General features: G+C 41.8%; 3 protein-coding genes across 5 annotated transcripts in view; 1 reads left to right on the forward strand and 2 right to left on the reverse strand.

The window, feature by feature from the left end:
• Window positions 1-2,912, reverse strand: part of LOC146376998 (protein NLRC3-like) — a 36,000-nt gene extending 33,088 nt beyond the window's left edge. For both annotated transcript variants that reach the window (XM_084944982.1, XM_084944983.1), the window contains exons 1-2: window positions 2,788-2,912; window positions 150-279 (exon numbers count right to left, since the gene is read on the reverse strand). In XM_084944982.1, the coding sequence (XP_084801108.1) occupies window positions 150-268 (119 nt within the window). In that variant the 5' untranslated portion in view covers window positions 269-279; window positions 2,788-2,912. The remainder of the gene's footprint in view (window positions 1-149; window positions 280-2,787) is intronic.
• The window catches only part of LOC146376991 (protein NLRC3-like), a 414,853-nt gene that overhangs the window by 356,789 nt on the left and 37,303 nt on the right, over window positions 1-20,761 (forward strand). The gene's annotated exons all lie outside the window — the stretch shown is intronic.
• On the reverse strand, window positions 3,977-17,253 carry LOC146376999 (alpha-1-inhibitor 3-like). Of its 2 annotated transcripts, XR_014801733.1 has the most exons (7): window positions 16,440-17,253; window positions 10,432-10,588; window positions 10,174-10,361; window positions 9,907-9,967; window positions 9,497-9,729; window positions 8,509-9,097; window positions 3,977-4,054 (listed from the first exon to the last, which is right to left on the reverse strand). XR_014801733.1 is itself a non-coding variant. In XM_084945006.1 (5 exons), the coding sequence occupies exons 2-4, from the start codon at window positions 10,577-10,579 to the stop codon at window positions 9,938-9,940; spliced, it is 366 nt and encodes a 121-aa protein (XP_084801132.1). In that variant the 5' UTR covers window positions 10,580-10,588; window positions 16,440-17,253; the 3' UTR covers window positions 9,124-9,729; window positions 9,907-9,937. The 2 variants fall into 2 exon arrangements, 1 of the variants encoding a protein (XP_084801132.1); XM_084945006.1 differs by lacking the exons at window positions 3,977-4,054; window positions 8,509-9,097 and having other exon boundaries at window positions 9,124-9,729.

Here is a 20,761-nt window from a genome sequence, read left to right on the forward strand (position 1 = left end):
GGAAAACTGGACAAAACTGAGTTTTGTTACAAACTCATTTTCATTTCCTCTCAGCTCACAAACACAGTCAGACAATCAACCAGAATCAACACTGATTATAATGTCAGTGCAGAATTATTTCTGTTACTCAGAGAGTTCAGCTCTCTGACCTCGTTGGTCCAGGTTCAGCACTGAAGTCTGGATTTTGATCTTTGGACCAGTCACTCCTCACAGACGGACAGCTGGACCCTGCAGACTCTGCTCTGTCCTCCTCTTCCTCCATCATCATCTTCAGTCAGTCTGAGAGGTAAACCACAAACACTCAGTGAGTTCACATTAACAGGAGTAACTGAGTTACAGTCCCTGACCTCTGACCTGTCATGTAACCTAGAAACCAGATCAATATGTCTGTATGTTCTCAGTCATCCAGGTCATGTGATCTAAGGAGCTTGGAAAGAAAAAAAGAGACTTCTTTAAGTGAGGATGTTTCATCAGAGAAGCTCCTTCAGCTCTACAACCAAACGGGGAGAGTCCCAGATGTTTAAACCCTTGAGGGAAAGAAATCATGTCGCTGACCCACTATTGATCATATGATCAGGCACATGATCAATGGTGGGTTTTATTGATTCTCAGTAGCTCTGCTTTGACAGTCACCACCATCACTGAGCAGCATATCAAAGACATCTATGCACATTAACTGCATGTTGTGGGTCAAATGTTTGTGCATGCTGCGGTACTTAGGGCAAAACATACTGCAAGACAACACTTAAATAAACATAAAAATTAAAATTAAAAGTTAATTTAACCTGAGACTACAGCCCCACACACCAACACAGATCCTATCCTGATGAAGACACACGTGATCTTTCTGTGAGTGTTTCTGTATATACTAGAGATGGACCGATCCGATATTACGTGTCAGTATCGGTCCGATACTGACGTAAATTACTGGATCGGATATCGGAGAGAAATAAAAAATGTAATCCGATCCATTAAATATCAAAAAAGCACCTCACAAAACTTGCGACACGGCGTAATTCGCCTCATAACCGTAGCACGTCAGAGCAGTGTGCTCACCTGATAGAGCGGCTGTGTGTATTTGTAGCCTCGCTACCAAACCAGCATTTCATCTCCGAGGAAGTTATGTCAGAGAGAAGTAAAGCAAGTGTGTAAGTTCATCTCTGAATGTTTGTAAAGCATTCCAGCGTTAAGCTTAACAACCGATATATGGAGCGACTGCCTCTTCTTGCTGCTACTTCAATCGTGAAACTGATCAATGATCAGCTGATCGGCTCTTCTGTCACGAGTCCGTCTCTCTTGTTTGTTTTTGGCCCACTTCGTGCCAGAAAGAGGAAACCAGCGGCTGAACAACAGCAGCACGTTTAAGCTTGATAAGCTGTTGTTAGAATTTATTTAATATTACTTTCTACACCAGGATCCTTTTCTACGTAGCTGACGGCTGTAACTGTGCAGGGGCGGATCTAGCAAAGTTTAGCCAGGGGGGCCGATAGGGCATGAACAGGGAAAAGGGGGCACAAAGACATACTTTTCTTTCTTATTCTCATTTAAAATGTCGAGCTTTTAATAAATAATTATCTGAATCTTACACCCAAAGTTTTAATCTGATGTAAAATGTATAGAAGTCCATTACTGTATATAGTAACTGTTAAGTCTAATATACCCTAGTAAGCTATAGTACTTTTTCTTTTGGGAAGATACCATCTGTGCAGTCTGCAATTCTGTTGAAGAAAGATGTTGAATCTATTTAATTATTCTTGAAAAATAATTTATTTCTGTGCATTTTTTTTTTTCCACACTGCATCAAATTAAAGTTGATTACGTCAATTAAGCATCATGAGGTGGGGGGTGGGGGGTGGTTCCCTATTTTTTTTGCTGGGAGTTTGCAGCCCTATTAGTTAGGTTGCATATTATTTCTGCTAAGTACTCTTTAAAATACCAGAATAGGGAGGATGGAGCAGGTTTAAGTTTATTAGATTGATCAGTGTTGCTGAACTATGAAATATTTTGGGTGCAGTGTATTTTTTACATACAGGTATAACAGAATAGCTTTAGTGTTGTTATTTAAACTTGAGTATGAACTTATACAAAATGCAGCAAGATATTAAAAAAACAGTTTTATTGATTAAAAAACACTATATCGGATTCATATCGGTATTGGCAGATATCCAAATTTATGATATGGTATCGGACATAAAAAAGTGGTATTGTGCCATCTCTAGTATATACACAAATCAGACATGAAACCAGCACAGAGACACTTCAAAGTGATTCTACTGTAGAAACATGAACAGGTAGAAACCTGCAGCCTGACTGCTCATGACTTTGTTACCTGTTCAAGTTCAGCAGCAGCAGCTCACTTTATCACGGTGCTGGTCTGGGGTTAGTGTTTACTCACCTTTAACGTCACTCTGGGCTCTTGGCTAGCTTAGCGTTAGCTTAGCTTTAGCGTTAGCATGCTGTCTCGTGTGTAAATATTAATCACAGTGACAGTAAAGGAGGTAAAGGCGATAAATACACTGCAGCTGAGCTGTGGCGTCATCACATACGCTGTGAGTCCAGCTGTTAGTCCGTTACCGTGAACTATGGAGCGGCAGATTTGTGCTGTTTGTGCTGGAACTAAGCTACACATAGCTGATGTTAGCCAGGAAAACATTACGCAGTGACTTTAATGGATACACCGGAAATAAAAAACACACAGTTTGTTGTGTGAAGAAATCAAACATGAGCTGAACAAACAGTAAAGTTCCTAAAGACAAACTGTTAAAGGAGGAAACAAAGCAAACTTACAGTTTCTTCACACACCAACAACAACAAGCTCCACTCCACGAAGTTCAGGAAGTGAAAGTAAACTTTGAGCAGGAAGGAAATACCCAAAGAGGCGTTTGTGGACAATCAGGGGCATTGAAACACTGTACTGCGTTCAGGTGCACCTCAGAAATTCCCAAACCTCTGGCAGGCTGTGATTTATTTCTGCTAGTTTTCCTGTTTGAAACAGAAACATCCGTCATCACTTTGTTGTTGTTCTTCCTGCGGCGTTTGAATATTTCAGCACTAAACTGATATTTGTTCAAAGCTCATTTCAACCTGTTGAAGTCATGAATGAAAGTGCAGACTGAGTGTGAGAGCCAAATTGAATGTTTATGTTTTATTTGTTATGGTGGTGCAGGTGTTTAGATTTCCCTGCACCTCAGGTGATTGCATGGGGGTGTGGTCACATGTTATTTACCTGATGCAGGCGTTCTCAATGGAGACATTGGGTGAGTGTGCTTTTGTACGTCATTTGACGTCACCTTTCAGTCCCGTTCTCAAATGATATAAGTTCATAGATGCGCTATTTGGTTTGTGTGAAAGCGAAAAGTTTGTTGTTTTTGTTTTGAAATAAATACACAAGCACAAGTGGGGCTCAGTTTGGCTTATTGGAGACAAGTCACAGCTCAAACCAACTCAGCCGGCAGCACTTTTATTTGTGGATGGAAGTCGCAACACTGAGAGTGGATCACATGATGTTTAAGGTGTGTCATGTGACATATTCAGCGACAGGAAGTGTTTTTAAATGATGAAATATGTCAGTGATGCTGATAGTGTGTTCATTACAGACGTTCAGGCTTCATGTTGACATGAATCAAAGTGAAAGCAGAGAAACTGGAATGAATCAGGTGTTGTAGAAGATGGAGAAACAGGTTGGAGAGAGGATGCTGCTCCTTCTTTGAGATCAAACATGTCGTGTTGTTCACGTGCTGTCAGAGTGACGCAAAGAAACCATGGAAACAAAGTGTGAGTGAAATCAGTCCAAAGTAACAGAGTGAAGAGCAGCAGATGAAGCACAGAGGACACAAAAAGGAAGAAAAGAAGGAAACAAGGTCCATCTGTGTCCTCTCAAACAAACAAGCATCAACATCCAGGACTGAAACATGAATCCACATATTTATACACATATTTATTTAATGAGAATAAAACAAGAATATTTATAATACATCAGCAATAATCAGGCCTGGGATCCTCCTGGTTACAAACAGGGTCCAGGACTGGGACACTCAGGTGGATCCTGCAGGGTCTGGTTCAGGAAAAGGTGGAGAACAACAGAAACAGTTTTAGTAGAAAGGTATGATTTCATTTATTTGAAGCGATCATAGCATCATTCTGATTATTAAGCTTAAGTGAAATATACTAATGTGCACGGCGCCGTGACACTTAATGATCTGTTATTGCACATTTGTCACATGTGTGTATTTGTTGTTGTATTGTTGCTGCCATGATGCATCACATGGGACCATCACACTACCACCACCATATGTGACTGTTGGTATGAGGCTCCTTTTCATTGATGCTGTGTTAGTTTCAGATGTAACAGGACTCAAAGCTGTCAGAAAGCTTTTGTCTCATCAGTCCACAGAGTCTTTCCCAAACGGGATCATCAACATGTTGTTGGACAATGTGAGACCATCCTTTGTGTTCTTCTTGGTCTGCAGTAGGACTGCCACAAACGATTATTTTGATCGTCGACTAGTCACCGATTATTTTTTCCAATTAGTCGACTAATCAGATCATCATCCATTGGACGTACAGCTTATTGCACCAGCAGCATCTGCTCTTATATAACTATCATTAGCTTACAGCTTTAAGTGTTTAAGGTATGTGCTAACTAAAAATAAAGACAAGATGATAGTTTATTAAATTTTAATGACATTTGCAGATTGTGAAGTTTAATAAACTCCTTGCTACCTAAAATATAACAGGACACCAGAGTAAATTCTGGAGCATCTCACACTTCTGATAATCAGCTGTCTGCTTGACGTTTATTCAGCTGTGTAAAAACTGTAACTTTAATCTCAGCCAAACCGATTTACTCAGGAACAAATAAAATACTAAAAAAAGCCAAACAATAACATTTTTAAGTTATCTAAGTGACTTATATATCATGTTTAACCTGAGTAGCGAAAGACGGCGGTGGGTTTGAAAACGATTTGCCGGGAGTCCGGTGTTCTCACGGGCTCTAGTGAGCCTTGACCTCCCGGCTAGCTATCGAGCTAGTGGGTAACAGACGTCTCCGAAAACGTCGGAGCGCTTTTGAAAATATGTGGTGTCTTGATAAACTGAGCAGATATTTGAGGTTTACACAGCTACATTCTCACCTTAAAATATGTTAAACGTTTATTTTGTGACCCAGAAAGAATAATTAGAGTAATATTAAAACTAACTAGCTGCCGCCATTGTTGGAAACTGAGCAGGGCTGCGCTATGAATTCTGGGACACAGCTTCTTCTTCTTCTTCGGGGTTTAACGGCAGCTGGCATCCTTGGACATGCAGTGCTGCCATCTTCTGTTTCAGTCCGTTATTACACTCTTAAATCCTACTACTTCTGCGTCTTTTGTGATCTTACAAAGCTTCAAACGACGCGTCGACTATTAAATCAGTCGTTGACGATTTTGATAGTCGACGTAATCGTGACTAGTCGACTAATCGTGGCAGCCCTAGTCTGCAGTGGTTTTCTCCTTGGACTCCCCCATGGATTCTCTTTCTTATTGTTCAATTATGACCTTAACTGAGGCCTGCAGGTCTTCCATGTTGTTCTGGGCTCTTTGTGAGCTCCTGGATGTCGATGTGCTCTTGGAGTCATTTTGGTGGCCACTGGCTCCTGGGAAGATTCCCCACTGTTCCACACTTACAGCATTTGTGTATAATGGCTCTCACCGTGGTTCAACAGAGTCCCAAAGCCTTAGAAATGGCTTTGAACCCTGTCCAGACTGACAGCTGTGACTCTGTCAGCTGATTGTGTAGATGGTGGCCTTATGTGTTGCTTTTTGACATCTTTCAGCCTGTTCACTTTCTCACACGGGTTCTGTAGAAGTTGATGAGTCTGTTGATCCAACAGGTCTTCTAGTAATCAGGCTGAGTGTGTTTGTCACACTGAACTCAGCTTTGTAAACAAATGTGGTTCATCACAGTTCATTCATGATTGAAGCAGAGGGGCAGTTATTTTTGCACACAGCTCAGGTAGGTTGGGATAACCTTTGTGCCTTAATCAATGACATCATCATTTATTTACTTGTGTTATCTTTGTCTAACATGAACATTTGTGTGATAAAAACAGTAAGAAATGACTGAGTGAAAAGACTTTTTCACACCACTGTGTGTGATCGTTGCCCCTGGGAGAGTTCACTTATCTGCAATGAGAGGTGTGATCAACACGAGTGCACGAGTGTCACATGACTCACAGCTGTGCATGCAGTGGCAAAAGGCTGAGTGTGTGCCATCAGTCTATACTCAGTCCTCCAAGGGTGTAGATTTGGTTTTGGCATTGGTGGGGACGGATGATTCAACCACCGAACTCTGCCCTGTTTCTTATTTTTTCTTTTTTGTCTTTGCTTCTTGATAAAAAAGGAGAACTATACTTGCCTACATATGCTATTCTACATGCTTTTAAACCATTTAAAATTACAATTCATAGTTTTATATGTGAATTATATAATGTTAAATTACTATTAAACAAATGACTAAGTATTTTAGAGTTTAGTTTACTTCAGCCATATTTCATATAAATCAGGTATCATACAAACATAAAAACACCTTCAAATACAGTCATGACAATAAAAGAATATGACTTTAAGGACTTAACAACATTACTTCAGTTATGGTACACCAACATCTCTTATACATTAGCACTAAGGGAACACTGAATGACCTGCTGGTTTTTGTCCATAAAACTACTCGTCTAAGATGACCACAAAGTAAAAGATCTCTCAGCAAAATTATGCAACAGTTTAGGCACTATTGCCCCGATCAAGTCAGTGAGCTGGGATTTTTTATTCTCAACATGAACTACTGTTACAGCAACAGACATGGACTACTGGTGTCCCACACAACAACTCAATGTCCACTATGTGAAGGGGCCACACACATGCCTTCTCCTCTCGTTAACTGAGATAAACTGCTGGCATATTTGTTTTACATCTATACTGTCCAGTGTCTCCTGGTGGACATACAGCAGCATTGTTTAATCTCATTCGAGTCATTGTTAACCTTAGCCATCTTTTTAGTCTTCTGAGAGCACTGAAGCTTCTTTCAGCCTCAGTACCTGCGTTTTATCCTCAGATTAAAATTATTATTCTGTGCTTGCTTTGCCTCACCTTTGGCTCTTCCCCTCTGACTGCACTGGGACATATTGCCACCTGATAAAATAACACATTGATTCGTGCCATATAAAAAGTGAGACGTGTCAATTCAGATTCTTTGTCAAATATACACTAATGAATCAATTTACATCAGCAGCCTAACAATTGTCATGATAATAAATACCAGTTAATCTATAGCACCAAATCATCAGTCAGTCACCTGTGACCTCGCCTCTTCACCTCTGTCTGAGCTACAACATGGCAGAGCTGCCTCTGTCACCTGATGAATAACAGTGACACATTCCAAATACATGCAGTCACACATGTGCTTCAAATACAGTCATGAACCAATAAGTCATCATCCAATTTCACCTGTGATCTTGTATCACCATTGTTGGTTGGAATATTTGCAAAATCATGACTACCTCATGATATATTGTCTCAAAATTAACCCTATAAATATGTCAGTTCCATTAGGATGAAATTATTGTGTCACCAACATTTAACGTTAGACATATAATTCTAACAGCCTCTGTAAACTAATATCCTGGCTTACTCAAGGCTGCCGTTTTCTCTGACAGTTTCAATCAAAATTAAAAATGCTGCTCTGAGACTGAGAGAACTAATAGTGCTGCCTGTTGTGCAGTTAGTTTCCAAAACACGTTATTCATGGTTACATACAATTTTAGACTGATGTGGGCCAAAGCCTAGCATAGCCTGTAACGTTATTGTGACGGACACATTTTATGAGTGAACTTGAGTTTAAGTGACTTACAGGTTTCTTTGAAAAATACTTTCTTATATCCAGGTTCCTCCTCTTTGCTGCCGTCCTCCTCTCCTCCTCGCAGCGCAGGTTTGCCGCTGCTAAAACTAAACAGAGCTCCCTGAAAGGCACAGCCAATCACATTGGCCATATTTGTCACATGACGTAGGAGTTCAGTAGAGAACGTAATTTAAGTCTTTCTGCACCGCTGGGTGAATGAGACGTTGACAGATCTTTTTTTTCTTTCTACCGGGTTGTTTTTCTTTACTCGAAGAGATCAAGTTATTGGTGGGGACAATTCAATAATCGCTGGATATTGGTGGGGACATGTCCCTTCCGTCCATGCCAAATCTACGCCCTTGCAGTCCTCACTCTGAGCCTCACATCTTCCTGCTGCTTCATGAGAGCAGAACTGAACTTCCTGGCTGTGGGAGAGACGAGGAGGATCCTGGTGCAAGAAGCACAAATGGATGCAGTTTGTTTCCACTCAAAGTGACTAAAACCAGATTAATGAAAGTGTCGTTTCTCTGAGTCCCACTAATTGAAACATCAGCTTTTATGAACTGTTCAGTCTGATGAATCCTCTGAAGTGTGTCAGTGTGCTGTTGGAGTAAAGCTTAGTTAGACTTGGACCTGGTTGGTAGTCGTCACAGATCTGGACCACGGCTGGCTTCAGGTTGTCCACTGGGAGCTCCTGGATGATCTCTGTGGTTGATGGGTGTCTCCTTTGATAACTGGACGAGACAGAAACAATCGCAGACACAGTTTGTCCCAAAGATCATCATCTGGTGTCCCCACTGTGGACTCCTCTGACCTCCTCTAAGGACACCAGAACATGATCCTCCTTTGGTTCAACACGACTCACCAGGAGGCCACGTTTGAGCTGTGAGGAGATGACATCATCACAGTGATCACATGACGTGTTGGTAGAGTCTGTGTAATTACTCACACTGTGGGGAACATCCAGGACCACCATGTTTGTAGTTTTCTCCTTCCCACTGTAGCTGTGTTTGAACAGTGTGTGCACACATGCTCTTCATCCACCCACAGTGACTCCACGCTGGTACAGAGCTCTCCTCTAACCTGTCACATACTTACAGGGATGTATTTCCACAGTCAGTCTGGCTCTGGCAGATTCACCTGTGGGCTCCACCTCTGTGTGGACTTTCACACTGAGAGTGGGGACATCAGCAGGTGTTGGGATGTTGTAGGTGGCACAAATCTGGGAAACAAACAGAACCAATCACAGCTCAGCCTGCTGTCACTTTTCTACACCGTGACACTTTTATATTTATATCTCTATATTTATCTCTTTATCTTAATATTTATCATCAATATCTGTGTTTCTCATTTCCTATCAGTGCTTGATGTTTGTTGTGTGTTTGCTGCTCCGACAGCTCAGTTTCCCTCTGGGATGAAGAAAGTTTCTCTTAATCTCATGTAGACACAAAGTGACTTTATTGATTTTTGCTCTAATTTAGTGTCAAACAGAATTGTACTGTGTGCAGTTGTTACTGTCAGCTCTAATGTTGTCTATGAAAACACATTTATTACATGTAACATGCTTCTTTAGCGTTTTATAAGTACAAAGAAACAAAGAAAGCCTTTGTTTGACACCAACCAGGACCTGGTCACATGATGCTGTCACTGAGCTGCACTGAAGCACATGCAGCTTCACCTCCAGCCTGTCTTTTCCTGACACATCCTGCAGCGCCTCCTCCTGGTAGAGCAGTTTGTTGCCCTGATTTCCATCAAATGTCAGCTGACTGCTGGAGCCTGAACTGTCCCTGTGCTCCAACCTTCAGGACTGAACACCAGAGTGGAGCAGAGAGCCTGAAGAGCCTCCACTGTGTCCTACAGGATGGATTCATTTTGACATGAAGTTCAAACTGTCTGTGTCACTTCAACACACTCTCACAAAAGAGTTTCTAACCTTCACTTCCTGGTTAAATAAAGGTTAAACAGGTTAAATATGTTTAACAGAGATGATCTCAGAGAAACAAAGTAGAGAAATCACAGGTATAAACTTACAGACTGCAGCTGAGCTGTCATTTACAGGCTGTTACGTGTAGTTGGTGCACAGAAGGCTGTTCTGTTAAAACAACACATTTTTAGACCAAAGTCAATCTCATATTGTAAATAAAGAATAAAAACATCCCTGCCTGCTAAAACAAGTCTGCATATCTGAGAGAAAAGCACAGCAACAACATGAAAGCTTCAGGATTATTTCTTCTGATTTGGTCCAAGGCTGTATATGAACTCAAAGATGAGCTTCATGCTGTTCGGGTGGTGTCGTACCTGAGTGGAGGAGAAGCCTCCGTAATAGTTCTGCTGCCCAGTCAGCCACCTGATAATCCCAGAGGCAGATCCCAGATCCTCAGCAGTCGGGGAGGCGCTGAGTTTGGCCAACAGCACATAAGAACTGATCTCCACTGACAGGGAGGCTGATGTTTCTGCTGCTGTCTGAGACCAGCAGAGGAAACCTCCTACAAACACAATAACAGTCACAGTGATGCTAATAAAGCCTGAATGATGTCCTGCTAAAGGATGACTCACCTTCCCTCACTGCAACTGTGTCTAAGTGCTGCAGAAGGTGAGCGCGGGTCTCCACGTCTCCTGCAGGGTGAACACAGAGGCCAGCAGAGCTGTAGCTGCTGCTCAGGTCACTGAGAGACTCCTGGAGACGAGCCAGGCTCTGGATCATCACAGGATCCTTTAAAAGATCACAACAAACAACTTTAATGGACAAACAGAAACCTTCTTTCATTAAACCCAGTGTGAGAACAAAAGCAGGCTGAGTTCCTGATTCAGTGACTCAAACAACAAAGACAAAACTCCAAAACACAAACTTAACAATGTGGTGTTTGCTGTACAGTTAAGCGAAGAATGCCCAGACCTCTACATCGGAGAGACCAAACAGCCACTTCACAAGCGCACAACATAGAAGAGCCACCTCCACAGGACAAGACTCAACAGTCCATCTGCATCTAAAGGTCAAAGGTCACTCTTTGAGGATGCCAATGTTCATATTTTGGACAGAGAGGACAGATGGTTTGAAAGAGGAGTGAAAGAAGCCATTTACGTCCACTGTGAGCGACCATCTTTGAACAGAGGCGGTGGTTTACGACACCAACTGTCTGCCAGCTATAATCCAGTTTTGAGATCCTTCCCAGACGCCTTAATATATATTAGGGGTGCAACGATACTCGTATCGATATTGAACCGTTCGATACAGTGCTTTCGGTTCGGTACGCATATGTATCGAACAATACAAAATTTTTAATTTATTTTATCAACTTTCCTTCTGACGATGCTGTCTGTGTTGAGCGCTCAGTGGATCTGCGCTCGACAGTGCAGCCTAGGCGGAGTAGTCGAACGCAGATTCACTGAGCGCAGGGCAAGCTAGCCAGACAGAAGTTAAGCTCTCCTTGCAACATGGCAAATTGAACCTCCCCCACCCTCATTCAGATCTGGCGTTTGGAACTATTCAATTCAATTCAATTCAATTCAATTTTATTTATATAGCGCCAAATCACAACAAAAGTCGCCTCAAGGCGCTTCATAGATACAGAGAAAAACCCAACAATCATATGACCCCCTATGAGCAAGCACTTTGGCGACAGTGGGAAGGAAAAACTCCCTTTTAACAGGAAGAAACCTCCGGCAGAACCAGGCTCAGGGAGGGGCGGCCATCTGCTGCGACCGGTTGGGGTGAGAGAAGGAAGACAGGATAAAAGACATGCTGTGGAAGAGAGACAGAGGTTAATAACAGATATGATTCAATGCAGAGAGGTCTATTAATACATAGTGAGTGAGAAAGGTGACTGGAAAGGAAAAACTCAATGCATCATGGGAATCCCCCGGCAGCCTACGTCTATTGCAGCATAACTAAGGGAGGATTCAGGGTCACCTGGTCCAGCCCTAACTATATGCTTTAGCAAAAAGGAAAGTTTTAAGCCTAATCTTAAAAGTAGAGATAGTTTCTGTCTCCCGAATCCAAACTGGAAGCTGGTTCCACAGAAGAGGGGCCTGAAAACTGAAGGCTCTGCCTCCCATTCTACTTTTAAATACTCTAGGAACAACAAGTAGGCCTGCAGAGCGAGAGCGAAGTGCTCTAATAGGGTGATATGGTACTACAAGGTCATTAAGATAAGATGGGGCCTGATTATTTAAGACCTTGTATGTGAGGAGCAGGATTTTGAATTCAATTCTAGATTTAACAGGAAGCCAATGAAGGGAAGCCAAAACAGGAGAAATATGCTCTCTCCTTCTAGTCCCTGTCAGTACTCTTGCTGCAGCATTTTGGATTAGCTGAAGGCTTTTCAGTGAGTTTTTTGGACATCCTAATAATAATGAATTACAGTAGTCCAGCCTGGAAGTAATAAATGCATGAACTAGTTTTTCAGCGTCACTCTGAGACAGGATATTTCTAATTTTAGAGATGTTGCGCAAATGGAAGAAAGCAGTCTTACATATTTGTTTAATATGTGCGTTGAAGGACATGTCCTGGTCAAAAATGACTCCAAGGTTCCTCACAGCGTTACTGGAGGCCAAGGTAATACCATCCAGAGTATGAATCTGGTTAGATACCATATTTCTAAGATTTTCAGGGCCGAGTACAATAACCTCAGTTTTATCTGAATTAAGAAGCAGAAAGTTAGCGGCCATCCAGGTCTTTATGTCTTTAAGACATTCCTGCAGTTTAACTAATTGGTGTGTGTTATCTGGCTTCATGGACAGATAGAGCTGGGTGTCATCGGCATAGCAGTGAAAATGTATGCTATGTCTTCTAATGATGCTGCCTAAGGGAAGCATGTATAATGTAAACAGAATTGGTCCTAGCACTGAACCCTGTTGAACTCCATAATTAACCTCAGTGGGTGAAGAGGACTCTCCATTTACATGCACAAATTGGAGTCTATTAGATAGATATGATACAAACCACTGCAGTGCAGTACCTGTAATACCTACAGCATGTTCTAATCGCTCTAATAGGATATTATGGTCGACAGTATCGAACGCTGCACTGAGGTCTAGCAGGACAAGCACAGAGATGAGTCCACTGTCAGAGGCCATAAGAAGATCATTTGTAACCTTCACTAAAGCTGTTTCTGTGCTGTGATGAGCTCTGAAACCTGACTGAAACTCTTCAAATAAACCATTCCTCTGCAGATGATCTGTTAGCTGTTTGACAACTACTCTTTCAAAGATTTTTGATATGAAAGGAAGGTTGGAGATTGGCCTATAATTAGCTAAGACTGCTGGGTCTAGAGATGGCTTTTTGAGTAAAGGTTTAACCACAGCCAGCTTGAAGGCCTGTGGTACATAGCCGACCATTAGAGATAGGTTGATCATATTTAAGATCGAAGAATTAATCAATGGCAGGACTTCTTTGAGCAGTTTTGTAGGAATGGGGTCTAAAAGACACGTTGATGGTTTGGAGGAAGTAATTATTGAAGTTAACTCAGAAAGATCAATTGGAGAAAAAGAGTCTAACTTAACATCAATGGTACTAAGAGTAGCTGTAGATAATATTACATCTGTGGGATGATTACTGGTAATTTTTTCTCTAATGATAAAAATTTTATTTGTGAAGAAGTTCATGAAGTCATTACTAGTTAACGTTAAAGGGATGGTTGGCTCAACAGAGCTCTGACTCTTTGTCAGCCTGGCTACAGTGCTGAAGAGAAACCTGGGGTTGTTCTTATTTTCTTCAATCAGTGATGAATAGTAAGATGTTCTGGCTTTGCGGAGGGCTTTCTTATAAAGCAGCAAACTATTTCTCCAGGCTAAATGATGATCCTCTAAATTTGTGGCACGCCATTTCCTCTCCAGATTACGAGTCATCTGCTTTAGGGTACGTGTTTGAGAATTATACCACGGAGTCAGGTACTTCTGATTAGAGACCTTAGTTTTCACTGGAGCTACAGTATCCAGAGTCGTACGTAGTGAGGAGGTGAAATTATTAACAAGATAATCAACCTCTGTTGGGGTAGCGTTCAGATAGCTGCTCTGCTCTGTGTTGGTACAGGGCATTGAAGATGATAACAGTGGGTGGATTATATTCTTAAACTTAGTTACAGCGCTTTCAGAAAGACATCTACTTTGATAAAATCTACTCTCCACCGCTGTGTAATCAATTATTGTAAATGTAAATGTTATCAGGAAATGATCAGACAGGAGAGGGTTTTCAGGAAACACTGTTAAATGTTCAGTTTCTATGCCATATGTTAAAACAAGATCTAGAGTGTGATTAAAGTGGTGGGTGGGTTCTTTTACATTTTGAGAGAAGCCAATTGAGTCTAATAACAGACTAAATGCCATGTTGAGGCTGTCATTTTTAGCATCTACATGGATGTTAAAATCACCCACAATAATTATTTTATTTGAGCTCAGAACTAAATTAGATATAAAGTCTGAGAAATCAGACAGAAACTCTGTGTAAGGCCCAGGTGGACGATAGATGATAACAAGTAAGACTGGTTTCTGAGTTTCACAGCTGGGGTGGACAATGTTAAGCATCAGGCTTTCAAATGAATTAAAAGTCTGTCTTGGTCTTTCATTAATTAATAGGCTGGTGTGAAAAATTGCTGCCACACCGCCCCCTCGGCCTGTGCTTCGAGGTTTCTGGTAGTTAGAATGACTCGGGGGTGTTGATTCATTTAAACTAACATAATCATCCTGCTGCAACCAGGTTTCTGTAAGGCAGAGTAAATCAATTTGTTGATCAATTATTAAGTCATGTACTAACAGAGACTTGGAGGAGAGAGACCTAATATTTAATAATCCACATTTCACTGTTTTACTCTTTGGTTCAGATGTGGATACTGTATTGTTCTTTCTTTTTGATTGTTTATGTTTAAGTTGTTTGTTGCTGGTTTTTAGTTTGTTTTTTGTCTTTTTGGAAGCTGACACAGTCTCTATGGAGATGGGTTTTTGGGAGGGTAGCAGGAGGAGAGAAGCTGCAGAGAGGCGTGTAAGACTGCAACTCTGCTTCCTGGTCCCAACTCTGGATAGTCATATTTTGGGGGGTTTAATAAATTTGTCCATATTTCTAGAAATGAGAGCTGCTCCATCCAAAGTGGGATGGATGCCGTCTCTCCTAACAAGACCAGGTTTCCTCCAGAAGGTTTGCCAATTATCTATGAAGCCCACATCGTTTCTGGGACACCACTCAGACAGCCAGCAATTTAAGGAGAACATGCGGCTAAACATGTCACTCCTGGTCTGATTGGGGAGGGGACCAGAGAAAACTACAGAGTCCGACATTGTTTTAGCAAAGTTGCACACCGATTCAATATTTTGGTTTTCAAGTGAAGTATGACCCTGAAGGTAAACGTGTCATGGACTAAAGTAAAACAGTATGTTGGATGAGCCACGCAATGCTCGATTACATTGGTGGGAACTACTGCGTTAGCGCAGTTAGCTCTTTAACGTGTTGGCCGTCCAGCCCCACGCACGGGGCGATCCGCGGTAGCTCGTTAATGGAGATTTGCCGTGTTGTGGCGTTAACGTCATTTCAGATTAACGCTGACAGCACTAGTGGGAACAAAATGAATATGACTGCACATTTACAGCGACATCATCCTAGTGCAAAGACAAGTGGAAGCAGACAAAAACAACAAGCACCATGCTACAAACTTTACCTGAGTCATTTAGACAGCCGTTAGCACATGATTCTCCTTATGGGGACCTGATATGTTTAATATGCTGCTGAGAATATAGCCCAGAAGAAGCGTATAGTATAGCTTTTATTTTGGAAAGAGACGTTTCTCTGTAATAAACTCTCTTTTCCAAAGATGAGGGATTCCTCAATCAGATAGATTTATTTTTTTTATTACTTTGTTGTTTCAGCAACATTAAATTTAAAAACTGTACTTTTGAGTTAAAATATATATTTATAATTTTAATAAATGACAAATTAAAAAAGCATGAACATTTTTTTTTGTATCAAAAAAATATCGAACCGTGACACCAAAGTATCGAACCGAACCGTGAATTTTGTGTATCGTTGCACCCCTAATGGTTATGTGGCATTTTAGTTCATATAAAGAATTGAAGCACTTCAAATAATTTCATCTCAACAAGAGTCAGCTGTTTAAACAAGAACAGATCATGAAAGGACCAGACAGGGTTCAGGACGCACGCTGAAGTCATGTGCCGACCAACTGGCGGGGTGTTCACCAACATCTTCAATCTGTCTCTGCAGCAGGCTGCAGTCCCAACATGCCTCACATCAACTACCATCATTCCTGTGCCCAAAAGACAGTCAATAAAATGTCTGTCTGACTGACTGTCGCCCGGTCGCTCTGACACCAATGATCATGAAGTGTTTTGAGAGACTCGTTCTTTCACACATCAAGGCCAACATCCCTGCTGACCTGGACAGCCTACAGTTTGCTTACTGCAGGAACAGATCAACAGAGGATGCTATCTCAATCACACTTCACACCAGCCTTACTCATCTGGAGCATCCCAATACATATGTTAGGATGCTATTTGTAGACTGCAGCTCAGCATTTAACACCATTGTGCCAAACAAACTTGTAAACAAGCTGAATGACCTGGGACTAACCACCACACTCTGCTCATGGATCTTGGATTTCCTCGCCAACAGGCCACAGAAGGTCAGGGTGGGCAACCTTACATCATCATGGCTCTACACTTCATCCTGCAGCATCTGGACTCCCCAGGAACCTACACCAGGATCCTGTTTGTGGACTTCAGCTCTGCCTTCAACACCATCCTTCCAGACCATCTCCAAGGCAAGCTTTCCCAGATGAATGTGCCTGATCCCATCTGCCGGTGGATCACTGACTTCCTGACGGACAGGAAGCAGCATGTGAGGCTGGGAAAGAAGGTCTTGGACTCCAACCTCATGTTTCACCTCTCTGAGGTTCTGATGTCTGTGAACACTCGTGTTTCTTCTCTGGGCTCATCTGGACAAAAACACCTTTCTGTGTTTGGCTCCAGCCTCATTCTGACTGACAGGAAGTGTGTTATCCATGAGCTGCACTTCTGTGAGAAAGTTTCCTGCTGTGTTTCCTGTCTGTGGACAAACACGAGTGTTTCAGCTGAGGACTTGGTTCCTTCCACCTGTCCATACAGGACATCACGCTGTCTTTTCTCTTTAAATGCAGCTCCAGGTCCTTCCACGTGCTGCTCTGTATTTGTGCAGTTTGTAGTGTGTCCTGGGAAACGTAGCACACATGGTGTTCTTCTGCTGTTTCCTCCTTTCACTGAGTGTGAAACACTGACGCTGTGCTGTTGTTCACAGAGGGGAGCTGATTCTAGCTGCAGCTGGACTCTGTCATCTAACTGAATGTGTTGGTGCTGATCACGGGGCTCTGAGGGGGGAGCAGCAGGAGGACTCTGGATACTGACGTCAGTGTATCTGTGGAAGCTCACACAGCGTGTCTCTGTCATTCAATATTGTGCTGTATATTGTATCTATGCAAAGATGAACAGACTGTGTATTCACTGGTCTCTGTGCTGCTGACTGCTTTGCTGCAGCTCTGATGTCATCATCACTCCCTCCTCCACCCTCAGCAGTCCCAGCATGCTGCTGTGGTGCACCCCACCCTCACTCTACACCTGAGCCACAGACCACACCCTCCACCTCAATATACACCACAGTTTTCTCTGCTATGGAAATGAGATCAGGAGGAAATCATTATTATTATTATTTAATAAATGCTCACATTAATGTGGGCTTATTTGTTTCATGTTAGAAACATTAGTTGAGTGTTTTTAGTATAAAATGGTGAAAGTCCCTCTTTTTGCTCCTCCCCTCACCTGTGGATGGACGGTGCTGTTACCGTGGTGACAGCTTGGATGTGTTTCAGCCCTGCCTGGTTATCACTGCAGGAATCTTTACTTTCACATTTATTACAGGTAATAACTCTGATTTTTCTGTGTATTATGAACTAAATGTATCCTGATTCACACAGAGATGGATGAGCAGAGGTCACATGATGAAAGAACAAACATGGAGTCTTTGATTTATTTAGATATTTATTGATGAATGCAAACAAACTCTGACACTGAACCATCGTCCAGCTTTCACAGAACAAACCTGATCACATGACCTGCTGACCCAAACAGTGAAAAGCTCCATGGCAACAACAACAAACAGCCTCACATATGTTAACAGAGGCTGTTAGAAGCACAGAGTCTTTACAGTCTTTCTCCTGTTTGGACACAGATCTCTGCACATCTTCATCACAGTTACTCACAGACGTGCAGAGTGTGTGGATATCAAAGTTTCCACCATGTTTGTAGTCTGTACTGGGACTCATGGAGCATCTCTCTATGAGCACTCAGTGCTTTAAACAGTGAGTCCCAGTTTAACCAGCAGCCTTCACACCACACATCACACAGACATGGAAACTTCAAACCCTCAGACTGAAGACACCATCATAAATAAATAGATTGTGATGAAGATGAAGAACTGGAACAGTTTGCTGTGGTTTCTTCTGTTCCTGTCAGAAATAAGAGTCTGGCAGCACTTTGCTCTCCTTCCACATGTTTAAGGAGGAAGTGAAGAAGAGTGAGTGAGTCGTCTTCCTCTGTGGGCCCAACATCAGGCAGCAGCCACGTATTTTTAAAAACCCAGCACACTGCTTCAGAAACACTGAGTCCAGGTGACCAGAGTCATGTGATCAGTGAGGTCTTCACTCAGGACGTCATTGCTGCAGGACCTGATTCAGAGGTTTATAAGGACGTGGATCATTGGTGCTGATGTTGTGTGAGAGCTGGTGAACCATGGGGAACATAAATAAAAACCAGGCAGTCACCAATTCTACCCCCAGCTCTAAAACCTACATAATACACTATGCATATAGTTATATACCTATACCCTTCGGTCAATAAGAAAAGTCACAATGGTCACAGACATAACTTTAATCTGACAAAAAGTAATAACATTGGTACTACTTTATTCTCTTTGGATTTGGATTACAAAAGTAATAAAAAATAAAATGTCTATAAATCATAAATCAGACATTGCTTTTCAACCACGCTTCAACGGGATTATTTAAAAAATAAATACATGAAACAGGCCTGGACAAAAATGATGGTACCAAGATGTTAATATCTTGTTGCACAACCTTTTAAGGCAATCACTGCAATCAAATGATTCCTGTAACTGTCAATGAGACTTCTGCACCTCTCAGCATGTATTTTGGCCCAGTCCTCATGAGCAAACTGCTCCAGTTGTTTCCGGTTTGAAGGGCGCCTTTTTCAGACGGCATGTTTCAGCTCCTTCCAAAGATGCTCAATAGGATTGAGGTCAGGGCTCATAGAAGGCCTCTTTAGAATAGTCCAATGTTTCCCTTTTAGCTATTCTTGGGTGTTTCTAGCTGTGCGTTCTGGTTCATTGTTGTAAGACCCATGATCTGTGACTGAGACCAAGCTTTCTGACACTGGCCAGCACATTCCTCTCTAGAATACCTTGACAGCATTGAGATTTCAATGTACCCTGCACAGATTCAAGACGCCCTGTGCCAGATGCAGCAAAGCAGCCCCAGAACATAACCGAGCCTCCCCCATGTTTCACAGTTGGGACAGTGTTCTTTTCTTAATATGCTTCATTTTTCCGTCTGTGAACAGAGCTGATGTGTCTTGGCAAAAAGTTCAATTTTAGTCTCATCTGTCCACAGGACATTCTCCCAGAAGCTTTGTGGCTTGTCAACATGTAGTTTGGCATATTGCAGTCTGGCTTTTTTATGATTTGTTTTCAACAATGGTGTCCTCCTTGGTCGTCTCCCATGTAGCCCACTTTGGCTCAAACAACGACGGATGGTGCGATCTGACACTGATGTTCCTTGAGCATGAAGTTCAGCTTGGATCTCTTTAGAAGTCTTTCTGGGCTCTCTTGTTACCATTCGGATTATCTCTCTCTTTGATCTGTCATCAATTTTCCTCCTGCGGCCACGTCCAGGGAGGTTGGCTACAGTCCCATGGATCTTAAATTTCTGAATGACATGTGCAACTGTAGACACAGGAACATCTAGCTGCTTGGAGATGGTGTTATAGTCATTACCTTTAACATGCTTGTCTATGATTTTCTTTCCTATCTCCTGAGACACCTTTCCTTTGCTTCCTCTGCTCCATGTTGAGTGTGATACACACCATGTCACCAAACAACACAGTGACTACCTGGAGCCCTATATATAGACCCACTGACTGATTACAAGACTGAAGACACCTGTGATGCTGATTAGTGGACACACCTTGGGTTAACATATGCCTTTGGTCACATTCTTTTCATTCTTTTCTAGGGGTACCATCATTTTTGTCCAGGCCTGTTTCATGCATTTATTTTTTAAATAATTCAGTTGAAGCATGGTTGAAAAGCTATGTCTGACTTTCATTGGTTAAGATTTATAGACTTTTTATTTTTTATTACTTTTGTCAAATTAAAGTTATTTCTGTGACCATTGTGAGTTTTTCTTTCATTGACCGAAGGGTACCAACAATTTTGTCCACGTCTGTATATGTTGAAGAGCTTCATGCTGAGGCTAGAAGGTCTTTTAGAGCTTTGGTGGAGTCAGGGCGGCATAAATATGGTCCTCTATTTGAACATAACAAACACACAAATGTTAATTTTAAGTGTCTCTTCTATTTTATCAGAAGCAATGAATTCAAACACAATGAATTAGAATTCCCTTCCACAGAAAATGGAGAAACATTACTGTGACCTATTTAACTGTGTCAGAAAATCCTCCTTTAGAGGGGATGGAAATGATAATAGGGAAGAATTTATGATGTAAATAGAACATTAACAGATAATAAGGCATGCAGGGTTGGATAACAGATCTGCTGAACATTTGAAATCTGCAAGTAGAAAACTTTTCCTCTGCTTTCTGTTTTCTTAGTTCATGGT

This window comes from Perissodus microlepis, chromosome 11, assembly GCF_051167445.1.
Source record: "Perissodus microlepis isolate ML-2025 ecotype Zambia chromosome 11, ASM5116744v1, whole genome shotgun sequence".
In the NCBI taxonomy this organism is placed as follows: Eukaryota; Metazoa; Chordata; class Actinopteri; order Cichliformes; family Cichlidae; genus Perissodus; species Perissodus microlepis.

Excerpts from the sequence above, each read along its gene's own strand:
- LOC146376999 (XM_084945006.1), bottom strand. The coding sequence starts at position 10,579 with ATGATCCAGAGCCTGGCTCGTCTCCAGGAGTCTCTCAGTGACCTGAGC. Across the intron at positions 10,362-10,431 it reads CACAGTTGCAGTGAGGGAAG|GAGGTTTCCTCTGCTGGTCT; the intron begins GTGAGTCATCCT and ends TTGTGTTTGTAG. Across the intron at positions 9,968-10,173 it reads GAGGCTTCTCCTCCACTCAG|AACAGCCTTCTGTGCACCAA; the intron begins GTACGACACCAC and ends TTGTTTTAACAG.